General features: G+C 47.8%; 1 protein-coding gene across 1 annotated transcript in view; it reads left to right on the plus strand.

The window, feature by feature from the left end:
• The window catches only part of GRIK4 (glutamate ionotropic receptor kainate type subunit 4), a gene marked incomplete at its 5' end in the record, with an annotated part of 311,497 nt that overhangs the window by 265,433 nt on the left and 25,904 nt on the right, over window positions 1-20,160 (plus strand). The window contains 3 exons of the mRNA XM_082626891.1: window positions 2,137-2,250; window positions 15,112-15,221; window positions 18,460-18,633. Of these exons, the coding sequence (XP_082483017.1) occupies window positions 2,137-2,250; window positions 15,112-15,221; window positions 18,460-18,633 (398 nt within the window). The remainder of the gene's footprint in view (window positions 1-2,136; window positions 2,251-15,111; window positions 15,222-18,459; window positions 18,634-20,160) is intronic.

Below are 20,160 nucleotides of genomic sequence, written 5' to 3' on the forward strand. Positions count from 1 at the left end.
TACGCTTTTCTTCAGTTCATTCACTCCAACCCATTCAACTCTTGTCTCCTCCTCTCAAGGTCCTTGCAGGACTTGGCTGCTGATTGGCTGCACACAGGGGACCAGCATTGCACCTGCTACGCCTTTGTGGTTGATTTCTGTTGCTTTACACGTGTGCTCGCGAGAGGAACTCAGGTCGGGGCCACCATCATTGAGGGAGGGGCTGAGGTTCTGAAAGGCCCAAACAACTCTCTGAAGCGTCCCCCAAATGAAGGCACTAACAATCTCCTAATCAAACTTCACTCTCTCCTCCGGGGTTGATTCACTTGACAGCAGTCATCAACACTCTCTCAGAGAAATACGGAATGAACCCAATGAGTCATTCACGTTTTTCATTTCTTATTAAAAACCTCTCACATCTGCACTCTAGTCTCTTTTAAGCCTGGCCTCACTTTATAAGGCCCTAAGTTGTTAACCGATGCCGGATCGTGTGACTGCTTTAGCATGAATTGGGGTGGAGGATTGGGGCTGAGATGAGAAGAAACTGATCTTTGCCAATGGATGTATTCTTCTTGTACACAACTTATAAATCCCCTTGTGCGTAAAATGAGGGTGGCATGTCTCTCTCCTTACTTCCTTTGCAATGATTTAGGGAGAACCGTGCACGTGTGTGTATGTGCCTGTGTGTGTGTGTGTGTGTGTGTACTTATTCAGAACTGATTGGCCTGTTTGTAGGTTGTTGGATACCTCACTTTTCCTCATTTCTTTCTCCATCTTTTATATCAACGGATCCACCAGAATTAGGAGTTAAGGAAGCTGAAATGTAAACCTCAATGGAGACCAGTCTGAGCTACATGCCTAGGTTATAAAACACGGTTCTTAAATATCAGTGTAAGTCAGAATCACCTGGGCAACTTGTCACAAATGCAGATTCCTGGGCCCCAAGACCAGAGTCTGATCCAGGGGGTCTGGGATGAGACTCAGGAATTCACATTTTAATAAGCCCTTTATTCTTTAATATTCTTATTCTTTAATAAGAATAAGGTGATTCTGATGCTGGTGGTCCTAGACCACATTTTGAGAATCACTTGCAGAGAATTGCTGGAAAGGATTCTGGCACTGTCTAAACCCCACATCCTTGGCTTACAGATGAGATTAAGGAAGCCAAGAGAAGTGAAATGACTAGCCTATGCTAGTTAGCTAGTTAAGGCAGAGTATGGCCAGAACTGAACACCAGCTCTGAGCCTTTCCCAGCGCTCCATGTATAGGGGAGCAGGCCAATAGGTAGTAAGCTTGCTTTGCAACAGGGTGGATTGAAATTAAACAAAGGAATAACTTCCTGACAGAGGGGTGTACTGAGGAAGCTGACAACATCTCCTTTCCCAGGAGACCTTAATTCAGGCCAGACTTCCATCAGGAGTGGGCACTTGAGATACACGGCAGGGGCAAAGAGAAAAGAAGGAAACACCTGGTGATTTTGCATGAAAGGGACCAGAGACCCTTGGCTGAGTTCTGCTGTGGCACCTGGATTTTTTTTTCTTTTTCTTTTTTTTTTTGCGGTACGCGGGCATCTCACTGAAACATAAGGCCAGTGGTCCAGGAAGGCTGAGGTGAGGTCCTACCTCTGACAAGGACAAAGTTTGTGATGTGGGGCCCCTTGCTCAATTTCTTGGCCTTTATTTCCTGGGGTTGCATTAGATTGCCTCTAATTTCCAGGGTGCCATCATTTTTATCTTTCATTGTAACTCCCTCACCAAAGTGCACACAGCAGAGGGACTCAGTGAAGTTTTGTTGTTCAACAAGTTAATCAGCTGCATAAAAAACTACTCAATATTGAGTATCCAGAAGTTCTATCTGCCAGTTCTCCCTCGCCTAGGGCGTTTTCAGTCTGTCTGAACAGTCAGCAGTGATCCCCCCTTTTTATACTAATTTATATATTTAAAGGGGTCTAACCTCAAATGAACATGAGTTACAGCTTCAATATCCATGTCTTTTCATGAGTGATCGTTCAGACCTCTGGCTACTTAGGGTCAGTCCCCAAGCAGAGAAGCCAGACCAGAGAAACATCTCCCCATTAGTGACGGCCTCTGATCACAAGTCCCTGTGCCCCCATCTCATGCGGCCACCCCTCTGATGATCTCTGTCTGTTCCTTTCAGAAAGCAGATCTGGCCGTGGCAGGCCTCACCATTACTGCTGAACGGGAGAAGGTGATTGATTTCTCAAAGCCATTCATGACTCTGGGAATTAGCATTCTTTACCGAGTTCATATGGTAAGAGATTTATTTTATAAGCATTTATGGCATTAAAGTTATTTGCATGCAAACACTGAGTTATATGGTAATAATGAATGACTCACAGAAATATTTAGATTTCAAGACTTAAATGCAAATGTGCTGGGCTATTTTTTCCCCCATCAGCTGCAAGGACTTGCAAACAGGAGGAATGGAAAAGTCACACTTGTGGGCTTTCCAGTAAAAACTGCTTCTGCCTCACTGAATAGGGAAGGCCGAGAATGATCATTCAACCCTTGGTTCGTAGTGTGTTGGTGATCGGCCCCATGAGTCACTCTGCTTCCTCCTAGGGGGTGGGTCCCCAGCCCAGATAAGTCACCCCGGACTTCTCAAGGCCTTCAGCAACTTTCAGGTCCACCTCTGTTCACTTTGCGCATTGCATCTGGTGAGGCAATGCAGACTCCCTCCCTTGATTATCTGTACTGGGGAATGGAGAGCGGATAATGTAATGTCACTTATACCTGGCCTGTGCCCTCTTCTGCATTCCTTACCAAAAAAGACTTCTCTGGTTAGGTGGCTAGAGTCAGTATAAAAATGAGTTTGAGAAAGCTCCCCCATGGGCACCAGAGGATGGACGTGATGTCAAAGTTACTGGCTGGTGGGGCGAGCAAGTATACCCTCATCCAAACTGGCTCTAAGTGCACAGCTACTCTATGGATTTCCCCTATGGTCCAGTCACTTTAGGTGTCCAAGGTCATGCCAACATGGTGTATTCCAACACCTGGTACCACAAGGCTGCCCAACAGGGAAGGACCCAAGAGCTCACCTCACATGCCTGCTGAGGAAGTGACCCTCCAGCTTCTGATCTCAGCCTTGGAGAAAGGGAATTATCTGTATTTGCAGCCTCAGCCTGGCAGCTGCCAGGGCATCAGGAGCTGTGGCCCATTTCTGCAGGAGGAAGGTCTTCTTGTAGAGCCCACTCAGGCAGCTCCGAAGAGCCTGGTTCTGGGCTGGACCTCAGCGTCCATCATGACCCCTGCCCGACTTGGAAAAAGAGGCCAAATCATCTGGAAGAAGAGACAGCCTCAAAAGCCCAAGCTCTCCAGGCTAAGACAGAAAGAAATGGGAGGTTTGGGTCCCAGTCAGTGCTGTGACGGATGTGTCTGTCTTGTGAAGGGGGATGTTGGTCCCTCCTCCTCTCCTTTCCATGAGGATAAGTCCCATTCACTGAGCACCTCTCATGTGCCAGATACTCTTCAGGCCCCTGTGATGTGGGCTGTTGTTATGGATTGAATTGTGTCCCCTCCAAAGCTGTGTTGAAGTGTTAACCACCCCCAGCCCTGTGAATGTGACCTTATTTAGAAACAGTGTCCTTGCAGATAGAATCAAGTTAAGATGAGGTCATACTGGAATGGGGCAGGGCTAATCCAATGACTGATGTCGTTATAAAAAGTGGAAATTTGGACATAGGCCTACAGGGGAGAAGACCTTGTGAATTTGGAGGCAGACTGGAGTGACGCATCTACAAGCCAAGAGACGCCACGGATTGCCAGCTGCCACCAGAAGCTCGAGGAAGACAAAGAAGGACCCTCCTGTAAAGCCTTCAGAGATAGTATGGTCCTTGACACCTTGATTTTGAACTTCTAGGCTCCAGAGCTGTGAGACGATACATTTCCCTTGTGTTAAGCCCCCCAGTCGGTGGTACCTTGTTATGGCAGCCCTAGTGGATGAGTACAGCCGACTTGTTCTTATTTTAGAAATGAGGAGACAGTGGCAATCAGTTCTAAAAACGTGGCCAAGCCCATGCACCACTTAATGTAAGAGCAGAGTTCAAACCCAGGATGGTGTGGTAAGAGCCTGTGCTCTCTCTGTGACACCAGGCTGCCACCTGCCTTGTGTGACCTGTGCATAATGTGTGAGTGAGGCTCTCTGTGCCCCTGTTCTCAGTTGGTCCTCGGGGCTGTTCTTTGAGCAAAGAAGGAAGATGTTATAATTCCCATCTTACACATGAGGAGACCAAGGTCACCTGTGGAGCTGGGCCTGGAATCCAGGTCTCCTGACTCTTGGGACAACGTTCTTGTCATCATTACATGTATTGGCACCCCTGAGGCAGCTTTCCAGCCAGTGCTGTTTCTTGAGCCTGCCCCACTGTGCCCCCCCCAACCCAACTGACCCTTGAGGGAGGATCCAAAAGAAATGGAGACACACAGCCTTTCTGCTGTGGCCAGACCACATGACAAGGCTCTGGCCTTGATTTCTTGATTAAGGCCAAGGGCACTAGAGCTCCACTCGTGACCCGATGGGCCAAGAGGAACCACATGGGTGAAGGCACGTCATCCCAAGTGTTTCCACCACCTGGGAACATCTGTTGCTAGGCTACCATCACCACCCAGGACACGATTGTCCTGAATATCAACTCTGGCCAGAACCAAACTCCAATTCTCCGATCCTCTGGACAATCTTAATTGGATTATTGGCCAGATGTTTCCTACCACTTGCAAACCTATAACTGTATGAGCTCCCCTGCATTCGTCCTGGGATGTGAAGTTTTATGTGTCAGCTCAGCGAGGCTCTAATGCCCAGATGTTTGGTCAACCCCAGTCTAGATGATACTGCGAGGGTATTTTGTAGGTGCAATTAGCATCTACAATCAGCTGATGTTAAGGAAAGGAGATGACCCTTGATAATATGGGTGGTCCTCGTCCAATCAGTTAAAAGGCCTTGAGAACAAAAATGGGTTTCCCAAAGCAAAAGGGATTCTGTATGAAGACTATCACATAGAAATCTTGTCTGAGTTTCCTGCCCTACAGATTTGGGACCTACCAGCTCCTACAGTCACATGAGCCAATTCCTTGAAATAACTCTCTTTACACACACACACACACGCACACGCACACAGACCCCCTCCTGGTTCTCCCTCTCTCTGGAGAACCTGACCCACACAGCTCCCCTCTCTGGTCAGCATTCCTCCCCTCTCCCCACCTCCTTACTGAGACACTGGTGTGCCACACGGCTGCTCAGATCTGATTTCTAACAGGGGGCCAAGCCGGGTAAAAATTGAGTGCTGACCTGAACAGCTCACACTAAGCAGAACTGGCAGTTTATGCCTTTATTCATCAAATATTTATTGAGTGCCTTCTGCGTATGAGGCAGAATGCTTAGAAAGTACCAAAGAGTGAGCTGGGGAGAGAACGATCCTGAATCGATTAAATCAGGGGAGATCCAGTGAGAACAAGTCTGAGATGAACTTCACAGAATCTGAAACAAAAGAGGCATCAGCAGGAACAGCGAATACCAAAGGGTAGCCCGGCAGAGTTCACCATAAGCGCCAAAATCTAAAACTACACAGAGAAGCTGTCTCTGATACAATAGTGTTAAGTTGATGAAATTGACGTTGAATGCTGGGTGTTTATTATTTTGTGAATTTTCTCTGATTGATGGTTCTCTGTGAGCAAAAATATGGTTCATTTAATTTCATTTATAATCTATAATGACCTAGAATCTCTTAGCTCTATGTCTGAGGTCACCTGAGTCAGGAGTGATTGTTACTGAAAAGTGAGCGTCTGGTGATAATCAAACCTGTGTGCAAAAGTAAAAATAATTAAAACAAAGTATAAATGACTAGTTAGAAATTCTTCAAAACCTTCCAAGATAACAAGTGGTGGCAGGTATATCTCTGAAGCCTAAAGATAACCAGAAATAATTTGTGAATTTCCAGCAATCTCAGATTATCTAGGTTCTTTCATGAATGTGGATCATCACAAGTTGATTATGGGATATTTCCCTTCCTCCCAACCTTGGGGCATAATCTGTTTTTGCCCAGGCATGTCCAGGGCCAAAATCAGAAGAATGTTTTGCTCTTTTGACCTCTACTCCCTGCCTCTCAGAGGCTGACTAAGGATCCTGGCTTTGGCATTTGTTACTGTAGATCCCTCTCGCTTATTAAAACTCTCTCTGTTCCTAGCATCCAAGTCACCATTTTCGCCTGCTGTTCCTCCTGCCTCTCTGATTATTGTCTCTTCCACCGTTTCTGTTGCTTCTCTCTCTCTCTCTCTCTCTCTCTCTCTCTCTCTCTCTCTCTCTCTCTCTCTCTGTCTCTGTTTGCCTCTTAAATGTCCGTGGCCCTTTTCTCTTCTCACTCTCCCAATTCTCTGCCTAGATAATCTCACCCTTTCCCACATCTATAAATCTAACACTGACTGCTCCCCTAAATGCCAGAAGCATATTTTAAACACATTACTAAGATGTCCCCACCTGGATATCTCAGAGGCACCTCAAAAACAGTGACACGAACTTCATTCGGTATATTCCTCCCTGCCCTCCTCTGCCCCATCTCAGGTGACGCCATCTCCACCCAGCCACCTGAGCTGTCCATCACTTCTCTTTCCTCACATGGTCAGTTGGTCCACTCACATCCTAAATAGTCCTCCGATATACTCTCTGTCTCCACTTAATCTGCCTTGGTTCAGGCTCTCCTCATCTCTAACCTCAACTGCTGCCATTCCGGTGGCCCATATCCTCCTTGAGGGCTGGTGTTTCTTATCCGTTACTGTATCCCCATCAAAGGGCCACTGTTATTGTAAGCATTCACCAAGAAACAGTAGAGTGAAAATCAGGGACTCTGGAGCCAGACTGCCTGTGTTTATTCCCAGATCTGACACTCACTGGCTGCAGGGCACATGTGTCTCAGCTTATTCATCTGTAAAAATGGGTTGCCATGCACACTGAATGAGGATACATATGTAATGCACTTACAACAGCGCCTGACATGGGCACAATAAAGCGTTAGTTTTATTTTTTATTTTATTTTATTTTATTTTATTTTATATTTTATTTATACTTCAATTTTTTATTGAAGTATAGTCGGTTTATAACGTTTCAGGTGTACAGCGAAGTGATTCAGTTATATATGTAATTGAATATAGTTGAGATGTTGAATATAGTTCCTTGTGCTATACAGTAGGTCTTTTTTATTTATCTATTTTTATATAGTAGTGTGTATCTATTAATCCCAAATTCCCAATTTAGCCCTTCCCCCAGTTATTACATTTCATAAATGTATGTGAACTTCTCTCCACGACCATCTATCCTCAGTCCATCCTGCAGCCTGAGAGTTGTTTAATTTTATTTATTTATTTATATTTTTTTCACAAATGTAATCATATCAGCTTCTGACTTAAAATCATTCACTGGCTGCACATCACTTACGAGAAAAAGCCCAACCTTCTTAGCATGGAGAATAAAAGCCGATCTCCCCTGTTCCACTTCCATCTCTTTGCCGCAGGCACCTTCATCCTGTACTGCTCACTCCTTTTCCCATCATGTCGGCCTCTTACTGTCTTCTTATCTAGATTCATGCTCATCTTCTTGTCTCTCAACTGTCTAACAAGGTCTTCCCTAACCTTTAATACCCAGCTCAAATGGCACTTGTCAGATGTGACTCCCCTAGATGGAGCTGATTGCTTCTTTCTCTGAGCTGCTGTCCTCTGCCTGTACCTCTATAACAACATTTATATGCTGCGTTATATTACCCTTTGTTGATTTCTCTCTCCCTAAGTAGATCCTAGTGGGAGATACACTGGGGAGAAGGTACCCTCTTGCCAGACCATACATTTTTTTAAATTGAAGTATAGTTGATTTACAATGTGTTAGTTTCTGGTGTACAGCAAAGTGATTCAGTTATGCATATGTACATATATATTCTTTTTCATATTCTTTTCCATTATGGTTTATTACAGGATACTGAATATAGTTCCCTGTGCTATACAATAGGACTTTGTTGTTGATCGATTCTATATATAATAGTTTGCATCTGCTAATCCCAAACTCCCAATCCAACCCTCCCCCCACCCCCCCTCCCCTTGGCAACCAGAAGTCTGTTCTCTATGTCTGTGAGTCTGTCTCTGTTTTGTCGATAAGTCCATTTGTGTCACATTTTAGATCCCACATATAAGTGATATTGTATGGTATTAGACCATAAATTTTTATGATATGATTTTTGGTATGGAAAATGTCTCATCCTAAACATGCGATATTTACTTGATAAGTACAGAGGGAAGAAAGGAAGGTGGGAGGGAGGGAGGGACCTGTGATTCTGCAGGCAGTGACCACCACTTCCCTTGGTGGCTCACGGTCGAGCAGCACTGACCCCCAGGAGCCTGGCTTCTGCCCAGCATTCCAGGCAGCAGGATGAGGGACCCAAATAGATTCCTTTTTACTTTCTGGCCTTTACCCTATTGGCCTTGAGAACAAAAAGTGAGGGGAGGCAGATGTTGCGGCAGCTCAGACCCATCTTGTGCTCAGGCCTGGTCGTGGCGGCCACCTAAACCCACAGCTCTCTCCCTCCCTGATGCCTGCACATACCACAGACAGCATACCACCGACCTGAGAAGGCATGGGAACCCCTGGCTGGGGCCAGATGAGCTTCCAGGCCATACATGGAGGATTCAGCCTTTAGAATCTGGGGTGTCCCCTGGTACTGCAAAGATAGGAGTCAAATGACTGGACATCTGAAGTTCAAGAGTCTCTTGATTTCCTTGACATATTAGCTCATTTCTTTTTATTGAGAAGTTCAGTATTTAGCATAGCAGTGTAACCCCAAGGACATTTTGCAGTTCAGGGTTTTATAGAATTGATGCATTTTGCAGTCCAGAGTTCTATAGAATTGATGCATACTGTAAGCTCCCAAATACCTGTGAATGGAAGAGGAAAGAGCATAGAAAAACACGACCATTCACATTTGATGTTAGAGTATATCATGTAGTTTTCTCTCTCTCTTTTTTTCTGCAGCAGCAATTTCCCTAATGATGCTTTGCTCAGATTAATATTAAAGTAAGTTTGTATGCCTCAAGCACACACTGACTGCTGAAGCAAAGCCTCATCAGAGCGTGCCAGAAACCAACCTGGGATTTGACATTGGCACATAGAGCCCCCAAATGGATAATCAAGTTTAAAAAATTCAGTGTCAATATATTCAAGGAGGTTGGGTGTATGTCCAGTATATTTGTATGTTGACTCACATCATCTGGCACCTCTTTATTCATGAAGCACTTTCACATACAGTCTCTGGTTTAGTACAGCAACCCCCCGAGGCAGGTAGTAGGATTCCCATTTTGCACAGAAGGATTCTGAGGCCAGTCGTGGCTAGTGGTGCAGTGGAAAGAGGAAAGAGAGTGCAATGGTGGGGTGGCATGGAACCCAGGTTTTCGATCTCCAAGTCCACATATTTCCAATTATCTATCTTTATGGTACAGTAGGTATATTTTTCTGTGTCAAGGTCATGGGTTAGGAGATCTTTCAAGATCCCTTCTAATCAGAGGATACTATCTATGATCCCATATAGTGTCCTAAGCCAGCCAGAACATCTAAGGCTCCCTTGAAAATGTGAGTTTACTATTTTCCCCTCCAATGTCCTGCTCCACCTTTGAACAGCAAATGTGAAAGTTTCACACTCTGTTCTTTTTCTCTCCTTAACTCTTGGCTAGAGTCTTCTCTCTAAAGAAAAGTAAAACAAACAAACAAACAAACAAAAAACGGAAAGAAAAGAAAAAAACAAAGCAGACAGTGATTAAAAAGTGAACAAGAAATAAATGTCAACATTAAATTAATGTCCGACATTTTTGCTGGATGTATTAGTTGTTTTTCAAGAAGGTCTGTTTCATCTCAGAAAGACTGTCTAGGAAAATGGAGAACAAAGCTAAGTAAACCAGTGAATCATTTCTAATACTGCTTAATACTCTAAGAAAACAGAAAATGAATAAAGTTCTATTCCTTAAAGCTAAGTAACATGATAGCCCATATAATGGAAATATGGTTCCCTGAATGTATAGTCATGTTAATATTGGTTATTTATTGAGTGCTCCTCTCAAGAAGTTCAAGGATTTTATCAACATGACTTTAGTAGTTCTCACATCCCCCCCCCCCGCTTCATGTTGATCATGGTGTCCCATTTTCTGGAAGAAGAAAACAGCACCAGAGAAGCTGAGTGGCTCACCTAGGATCACTCAGCAAGTCAAGGTCAGGGCCAGGTTTAGAACTTAGGTCTTCTCATGCCAAATTTCCAATCAGCAAAGTGAAAATAGATATGCCAGCATCTGGGTTATATAGGCAACAAACCCATCTGGGTGTTTTAAGTGAAGAGGAATTAATTGCTTACTTCCTTTTTACTCTTGGAGTCAGATGTGAGAAGTGCATGCTAAACCAAAATATCATCAAGACAATCCACTGCAGACACACTGAGGGAGGTTATCCATGGGTTCCTGGCACTTTCTTTAGCCCTAAAGAGTGTTTTATTGACTATTGATGACAATTGGGAGTGGAAAGAAACCTCTCTATGAATGGCCATTTAGTTCTAAAGACTGGCAAAACTATATGGGGGACAGGATGAGCCTTTGTCCTTGGCTGTGCTGGAGAGGGAGTGGATTCGGGGAAGGAAGACAGTTGATAGCACTTGTTTGTGTGTAGGAAATGGTGATGAGGGTACACAGCCCTTACATAGACACAGGAGAACCTGTGCACATCTCAGCCACTCTGTCTTGACGTTTTTGGGAAGGCTGAGGTGGAAATGAATTCCAAAGATTGCAATCACCGGCTTCTAAGGGCCAGCCTTCCAGAAGAGAGGCTGGTATTACCCTAATCGCTTCCCTGGAGAGCCCTGGGGGAACCCTCATGATTCATGTATTATAACCCATAGAAACTCTAGGAGTTATGGAAAGCGACTGTGGCCAGACGGCATCCTCCCTCCAAGCATCTTTAGCATGTGCTCCTATAGGACAGAAAATAGTATTTCTTGTCCATTGAGGGAGAATCAGTATAAAAGGAAGTTCCCTCTTTTGTCATATACCATCTCCCTGCACCCCCTTCACTCATGGCTACCATTAGACAGAGGGGGAGCAAACACTTATACAGCACTTACTGTGTGTTAAAACAACCCACGAGGTAGGTTTTATTACTGCCCCCACGTTACAAAAGAGGAAATGGAGACCCAGAGACGTTAAGTAACTTGCACAGGGACACATAATTGTACGTGGTACAGCCAGGATTCAATCCTGGGCAGGCTGACTCCAGAGCCTGTGTTTTAATTCACTACCTGCCCTGCATTACCTGGCTCTGGTGTCCTTATGCATTTGGCTCCAGACTCTGGGAAAGCCATTACTTCCTTACTATAATGTCATTTCTTCTAGTACTTAGAGAATGAAGTATCAGTGAGTTCACAGATTTTCTTTATGGATAAGAGGAATTTTCAACAGGCAAGGGGAGATCAGTACCACTTCATAGCTCCATGGACGGGTCCACTGCTAACATTCAAAGGGCCTCACCATGCAGGGATTGTGATCATTTGGTGACCAGCCCAGTCTCTTTCACCATCAGATGGCATCAGTGATGCTATCTCTGATGTGGTCAGTCTGAAGCACAGTACAAAAGTCAAGGAACCGGTTTTCATTTTGGTGCCATCTGATTTTCCACCCCATCTGCAGGACTTGATCTGTCATAGACATTTGGGGCATAGACTATATATAACCAGTTATCTACCTTCAAAGTGGTTGTATTTGCCAGAAGGAACCAGCCCAACCTGTAGTCAACAGACACATGTATAAATCAATACAAATGCCTATAAATGCAACAGAATCACCATAAATGATGATGGGTATAAATAAATGATGTTTAGAGTACTTTAAGGGGGTGATATTGAGTAGGTTGGGATTCTGTTGGTATTGGGAAGAAGGCATGGGATTAATTAAGGAGTTTATTGGAGCAAATTGCAAAGATAAAAAGGAGAGGGAGACGTGGTACAGCTGCCATTTGAAAGAAGGAGAGCACGGCATCCCTATGGCACAGCTTGACGAATGATCACCAGAGAAATTGAATCCAGGCACTTAATCTCCGTGGGTCGCAGTTCTTCCATCTGTCAATATGGAGAACTGGGTACTGAAATCAAAAGAACAGAGTGAAGCATTTTGAGTTCTTCAGAAGAAAAGCACCACCATCATATATCCTTTGGGTTAAGGAAAATCTCTCACTAGGAAGAAATGCCTGTGGCATGTGACACCTGATTTGCCCCAAGCACCAGTACTCAGATGTCTTTGGGGAAGGAAGCAATCAAAAGCGTCTGCATAGAAAAAAAAAAAAAAAAAAAAGGTAGGTGTTCAGAGCCTTACAAGTAACATACTTCTCTTTGGCATCATAACAACAGCTTGGGCTCAGCCCAAGCCTAGACTATGCGAGCCCAGACCCAAATCTCAAATGACTGCCCCGTTCCTTGCTCTTCTGGTTGGCGTCAGTCAATCACAAGTGGAATCAGATGTTGCCTTGCCAACGTGACTGATAGGTTTCCCATGGAGCTCTGTTTATGTCTTGATCCTTGTTTGTGTGATGTTCTATGTTTTATAACTTGAGTCTCCAGGAATTTTTCCCATGGCTGTGCATCATTTCTTATCACCCATAACCAAATATGGCAGCTTTAAATAGTGCTGTCATTTTCCTCAATTTCACTCATTGTGATATAATCAGGTATAGATTTCTGACATTGAGCATCTAATGGGGTTTCAGATTCAGAAAGCTACAATGAAAGATTTTTTTCTCTTGGATATCTCTCAACTGGGAGACACAGAGTGAAATAGTCATAAGCGACAGGCGTAGAATTCATGTACGTTTGCCCAGAGAAGCTCTGGGGGATAGAAGGACCCCAGGAGTGGCCCGTGCTAGTGATTTCTGCTGCAGAAGGTGTATACGCATCATGAGTGCCTTCTGGACTCACTCTGTGTCTTCCTTTGTCTGCCACTGGCTCTTAGGATGAAGACAAAGACATGGTTAGCCCATGATGGACACAAGAATGACTAACGGGGGACTCTCATTCTGTTGCTCTTGAGTCCTTCTTCCTGTTAGAGAATTTACATAGTGATAGGACCAGACATACTTAAGGGGCCTACTCCCCATTTCTCTCCTGTTCCCTTGCTTACTGGGCTTTGTCCCTCAAGTTGTTTTATTTTCCCAGTCAATCACCTGAGTGTTCTGTGCAGCTCAAGCACGAACGCACATGGGACAGAGTACTTGCAATTGGTATCAAAGGGCAGTTCCCTGGTCTCAGCCTTATTGGGAGAGAAAACCAGTTTCAGACAGACCACCCAAGGGGTCACTGTCACACTGATGATGGGCCCAAGAACAGGTCCCCCCATTGGCAGAGGATAAGCTTTGACTTCTTCACTCTGTACCCTCCGGACTGTGTCCCCAAATGGGAGTGTAAAAACTGTACTCCCAAGTGCTTTGGGAATTTGCCTACTGGCTTTCTGGGAAGGGATGGAAAACCCACCAGAAGAGAAGTCAAAAATCACCCACGACTGGAGCTGTTTGAATACAAGGGGACCATGCAGCATTGTCTCCCCTGCTCCTTAGATGCTGCATTGGGAGAGCTATTGTTACCTAGAGTTTCTCAGCATGGGCTCCATGGTCTGGCTGTCCTTGGATAACGAAAGCCCAGAAAGCTGGTTAGATCAGTACTGGCATAGGCAGCTGCCCTTTGTGTTTCTGGGGACCCCAGTGTAAAAGGGACACACCTTGTTATTGACAGTAGGCTGTGCCGTGACTCATATACTCTTGAGCTTGAAAGTTTACAAGTTTGTAGAACCCCTGAGCTTAATACTGATTTTCTGCCCTATTCATGGACTTCCTAGATTCCTAGAATCATAAAATCATATCATTTTCAATTTAGAATGGTCTTTAGGGAGCATCTAGTCCAGTGGTTTCATAGTAAATGGAAGAAGTAAGACTGATGCAAGACCAAGGCAGCCGTGGGGAGCTGCAGAGAGGGGCCCTGTCTTGAGTGGGCAGCCGCCACTCAGCTCCAGCTGGTTGAGAATTAGGCCCAGTGTTGCCAGATCACCCATTTTTTAAGCCAGAAATCTGGATTTTTATGTGAAATCTCCCAATCATTTAATGTTGGCAATTAATCAAAATGGGTAAGCACTGCAGGTAAACAAACAAGTTGTCTGTGGGCTGCAGGTCACCAGGGTGTCACCTTTGATCTAGTCCAGCTCCAACGGAGGCTGAAGGGGGGTGTGCACTTGCCTGAGACCACACAGCTAAAGACTAGGACCAGGTTGTGGAACTCCTTCCTTCTCATTCTATCTCACTTTCCTACAGAAAAGGCCCTGGAGCTTGGTCCCCAGCTCTCTGTTCCTGGCTCCATCCTTTGGCTCCCATGACTCTAGTCAAGCATGTCCCTGTGCTGGGGACAAACATGTTTTCCCACAGCATCATGGTACAAGTCCTGGGCTTTGTGTCAGGAAGCGTGCATTTGAGTCCCAGCTCTTCCACTATATACCTTGGACACATCTCTCGAGTGCCCTGGGCTTTGATTTCTTCCCTAATACAATGAAAATAAGAATCTGGGCCTCACAGCACCGGTTTGAGAAGGTCTCACTGTGGCTGAGATCACCCTGCAAACAAAAAAACCAAGGATGCCTGTCATATTAGCATCCTCACGAGAAAGAGGTGAGTGTCTGAGTGGGGGACTAGCGTTCCATCCACCACCGCAGACATCAACAGTTCAAAAGTGCTTCAGAGCCCAAACCCACTGCCCCTGGAGGATGTGGGGACAGCACATAAGGGGTACTGAGGGCTGTTCTGCTTGCCCAGCACAGAGCCTCCTTCATCCTAGGAAGTAACGAGGTACCCCCGGCTGTTCTTTTGTTTCATCTGCTGAGATCAGGGCTGGGTAAGTGTTTCAGAGCAGCCCCCTCTACACCTACAGCCCTGTGTCATTTAAACCAATCACCCATAACCCAAGGCAATGCAATCTGGGGCCAGACGCAGGTCACCATCCCCTCTGCCCTGCCCTGCCCTGCCCAAGGGCCATGCTGACTGAATGTAGACAGTGAATCTTGTTTTTATTTCCATTTCCAGGGCCGCAGACCCGGCTATTTCTCCTTCCTGGACCCTTTTTCTCCTGGCGTCTGGCTCTTCATGCTTCTAGCCTATCTGGCCGTCAGCTGTGTCCTCTTCCTAGTGGCTCGGTACTCTCCTCGCCCCTTCCCTGTCCTCACACCGCCACCTCGTGTCCACCTCTGGGAACTGCATGGGAGGGGGTGGGGAGCCGGAGAAGGGTGGGTTGAGAAGCCCTTGGTGCCAAACCAGAGGGATGGGAGAGGGACTCAGGACCTGAACCACTCTGCCCAGCTGTTGACCTGGCATTGCCCATCCATCCGTCTTTGCCCACATCCCCTACCTTGCAGAAAGAACACAGGCGAGCTTGTCCAAATTGGCTTCTGCGCCCCTGCCTCTTACCCCTCTCGTTCTCCAGTCTCCAGCCCGCCTGCTTGTGTAGGAGCTTTGGGAGAGAAAGGAGGGGAGGAAGGTGGCAGGAAGATCACTCTGATTAAGTACCGAGGCTTTGGCAGCCCTGGCATCCGTCCTTGCCAGGATCTGCTACAAAGTGCTGAATGACAAGAAGCAGAGCCTGCAAATCTGGAATGGGGCACTGGAGGCCTTGGTGGCACAGGCGAGGGAGAAGGCCTCCTCTGCAGAGGGCCTGGCCCTTCCCCAGCCCGAGTCTGTCTGTGAAAACACAGCTGCCTTGTTGAATGGGGACTGTGGAGGGTGGCTGACAGTAGGGGAGCAGGACAGAGAGAAGCATTGGCAAGTGGTGCTGAGTTGAGACACATGGTCCAGATCAGGGGTTGGGGAGAGCCAGCGCCCCTGCCCCCGCCCCCGGAAACCAGAGACTGTCCCTGGGCCTACGGAAGAAGCCAAGGAGCATCCCAGGAAGAGGCACAGAGAGGGTTGTTTCTCTCTGAGGCTCAGTTGGACCAGCCTGGGCTTCAGGAGAGCCAACTGACTATCCAGAAGCAGAAGAAGCTCTTGTGGCTCAGGGTCATTCACTCAGATCCCCGATTCCCACCCAGTGCTCAGCTCACCACCCTGGAGGGGCTTCTAAAGGGCTGACAGTGGCTCTGGTCCAGCGGTCTCCTTTGCCTCAGGGCCACAGAAGTAGGGCCCGATGACTCTGTAGTGAACATTCCACCTCTGTGGTGTGGGGTCTTCCCCAAGAGCATGTCTATTCAGTGCTTGAGGGGAGACTGTGCTCCCTCTGGTTAGAAGATGGAGCCCCAAGGAACTGCGGGGTTTCAAACCCTGGCAACCCCAGCCTGCCCAAGAGGCATTGAATCACTCAGTCTGTGCCTCTTCCAGTGGAGATCAAAGCCAACTTCAGGAAGTCCTCCCTGGCCCATGAGATCCAACCAAACAGGGAAAGGCCTTGCTTACAACCTGGTCATCTTCAAAGGCTGCTGATGCTTGTACCACTCGGGTGCCACACCCCCGCCTTGGGCCTGTAGGCATTGCCCCTGTCAAGTATCTGTCATCAGTGTCGACTGGCGAGGCACAAGAGCCGTCTGACACTTGCCCTCTGCACTTGGCCGCACTCCCTGTGGCTGCTCAGAGGAAACTGTCTGCCTGAGTCCTGTCTCCACTGCCCTGCAGTTTGCTCTTGCCCCCTTTGATTGAGCCCCTGTGTGTAGTAAGCCATGGCTCTCAGGTGACCTGGGGGGCCTGCAAATGGTCTTATGGCTTGGTTGCCAGACACACACACACACACACACACACACACTCACACATGCACACACTGCTCCCTAGGATCCAGAATTAACAAAAAGTTTAACCAAGAAGAAACTGTACAAAAGGTCTGATCATACATCCTATATATACATATATATATAATATCCTATATATGTACTATCTGAGCGTAGGGTAATCTGGCCCAAGGTAGTGGCTTTCAAACAGGGTTCCCCGAGCGTGGAGGCTTCTGGAAACTTACAGAGACGTGGAGGGGCGGTGTGAAGAGGCTGAGCAGCCAGAGCTCGGGGACCTCAGCCCGTCTTCATTCAGACCAGCTCCACTTTTCTCTTATATATTGTACTTCTGGGTGAGAGTTTAGAGGTGAAAAGATATTTGAAAACCACTGCTCTAAGGCAGCCGTTCCCAAGCCAGCTGATACCAGAGTCACACAGGGAGCTTTAAAAAACTTGAATTTCTATGTCTGATCGTCTCCAAATCTCTAGGGACGAGGCCTGGAAATCTGTATTTTGAAGCTCACTTCCAGTGGCCCATAGGCTTGGGAATCACCGAGGTGAGGCACCACGGGTACAAGCCAGCCCCGCAGGCCACGAAGAGAAGGAGCACATCTCGGGGCAGGGGCCAGTGATGGCGCATTGGCCTTGTATTCAGGAACAGGCGGCAGCGATGGAAATGTGGGCCAGCCCTGCAGCACGGCACATGCGCCCTAGGCTGAAGGGAAGGCCGGGGATGATGGTAACACCCTGTGAAGAGGCAGACCTGCCCTGCTCAGCACACGCCCAGACGCGTCTCTCACATCAGAGCTGGAAGGCTTTGTGTGGGAGACAGGCTGGGGCGGAAGAGGGAGAGCATGTGTCTGGTGGGCAGGAAGAAAGGGCGTCAGAGGTACCGCTGGGAGAGAGAGGCCAGCGTGAGGCTGCGAGCGACAGCAGGAGGGAGCGCCACCCTTCTCAACCCTGTGTGCCCATCATGCTCAGCTGGGGAGCCCTAAAAATGCTGCTATCCAGGCCTTACCTGGACAAATTAAATCAGAACCTCTGGGTGTGGAATCCAGGTATTGGCATTATTTCAAAAGCTCCCAGGTGAGTCCGAAACACAGACAGGGTTGAGAACCAGGGCCTGAGCCTGAGGGACCGTCTGGGTCAGTGGTTCACAAAGTGTGGTCCCTGGACCAGTGGCTTCCACATCAGCTAGGAACTTGCAGATTCTTAGGCCTCAACCCGACGTACCGAATCAGACGCTTTTGCCACGATCTGTGTTCTCCCAAGCCTTCTTGGTGATTCTGATGTCAGTTAAAGTTTGAGAATTACTACTCTAGGCTGACGGCTTTCAAACCATGGCTCTGTGGGGCTGTAGGGTCTCTCTTTGGTCACTTCAGGGAACTGAAGGAGGCAGAAAGCAATTCCCAGCCGTCTATTCTGTGACTTGATTTATTTTGAAAAAATTAAAATTTTTCTTTGATTAAAGAAAAACAGTTCCAAAACTGCTAACAGAGTCCAGCTTTCTCATTTTTCAGGGGGAAAACCCAAGTCCCATAGAGGGGAGGGGCTTAGCCAAGGCCACAGGCCAGCTACCAAGGTCTCGGGGCGAGGCCAGGCAGGGGAGCGCCCTCACACCCTCAGCACCCCTTCCTTCACGCCCACCCTCCGCAGCACTGGTATGTGTCCCTTTCTCTCACAGGTTGACGCCCTACGAGTGGTACACACCCCACCCGTGTGCCCAGGGCCGGTGCAACCTCCTGGTGAATCAGTACTCCCTCGGCAACAGCCTCTGGTTTCCGGTCGGGGGCTTCATGCAGCAGGGCTCCACCATCGCGCCTCGCGCCTTATCCACCCGCTGCGTCAGTGGCGTCTGGTAAGATCCTGGGTCCTCCGATGAGCCCTGATCCAGCTTCCGGTAGGCAGGAACCTCAGCTCTGCCCTAGGACAGCCTCTGCCAGCTCAGAGGGTTTGGGGGCAGTGGGTGTGTACGCTTTGTGCCATCTTTTCTCCTTCTCTGTTCTCTGCCTTGGAGGTCTAGATGCAGAGGGGAGCCAAGGCAGGAAAGGAGACGGAGTGAGAAAATGCCTTGAAGGCCCACAGCAAAGCAGTTATAACTTCTTGACCTGATAATGACCAGAGGTTGAGAGGCAGGGCCTGTGAACACGTATGCAGATTTATGCAAATGTGAGCATGTAGAAGGAAGTCCCTGCAGGAGAAATCCAAGCCCACGCCCCCTCCAGCCGCTTTCTGGAGCTTTGCCCCTCTGCACCTGGCTCTGGGGGCCTGCCGGACCTGTCCACCTTAGCAGGTGTGGGAAAACGCAAGCCGTTAGTAGCTCGGAGCTGGACAGGACCTCAGGGAGCAAGTTGCCGTCACGGTCCACACGGGCAGTCAGCCAGCCTCTTCCTGGAGCTCCCTTCTCCTCTTGGCAGGGCAAAACGGAACATGGTGGAATGATTCGATGTGTGGGAAAGTTCTCTGAAAATTTGGAAGTGCTACATAAACGTCTGGACTAATCATTGCTATTAGGCCATTATGGGGGGAAGTGAAATACCGATGTAGCGTTGAAAGGCAAGTTTCCCACCCTCACTTAAAAACCCACTGTCAGGTTTGGTGTCACGGCTTATAGGACTTACAACCTTCACTCGCTCCTCTCCTCAGCCCGTGTAAGCCAGAGGAAAAGGAAAGGGGCATGGGTGCTGGGGACAGTGCGGGATCTGGACAGTTACCTAGGAGCCACTGGACTGGGGCTGATCGGCAGGTGGAAACACAGCTGGGACTGATACAGTAGGATTTACACCCTTGGGGCAAGGTGCTCACCCCTTATCAGGTTGTGCCCAGGAGTCACTGAGCGGATCCCTGTGGAGAGCTGGGTCTCACGTTCCCTGGCAGAAAGGAGGGTCTTGTCAGGCACAGCCACAGAGCTCCCTCAAAATCCAGGAAATCTGGGCAGAAACCCATAGATGAGAAGTCAGCTGCAGATTCTGATCCCTTTCTACTTGGGCTTTTCCTTCCAGAGGTGCTTGTTCCCATGTGCTGCACGTAGGGCTCCATTGCCTGCTTCCTTCACCTGTCAGCTTCCACCCCCAGGAATTCCCTCCTCCAGTGAAAGTCTGCCCTGGTGCTGAGGGGAACCACCTGTCCTGCAGGCTGTCGGCTCAGCCCACTGGCTCAGCAGTGCATTAAATAGCTGGCCCCAGGTGGCTCGGTTACCCTGCTCCAGAGCATCTGTGGAAGGGAGGCTCGGCCCTTCCCAGCCCGACCCAGAGGTGTTGGTGCGCCCCTCTGCCTCTTGGAAATCTTGGTTATAAAATCAGGGCCTCAGTTAGGTTGGCTCCCTGGGGAGTGGGAGGCCAGAAAAGAGGGCCATCGTGGCCTACCGTGGCACCCTCACCCAGAG

The sequence above is a fragment of the Mesoplodon mirus genome (assembly GCF_964341445.2).
Source record: "Mesoplodon mirus genome assembly, chromosome: 7".
Classification (NCBI taxonomy): domain Eukaryota; kingdom Metazoa; phylum Chordata; class Mammalia; order Artiodactyla; family Ziphiidae; genus Mesoplodon; species Mesoplodon mirus.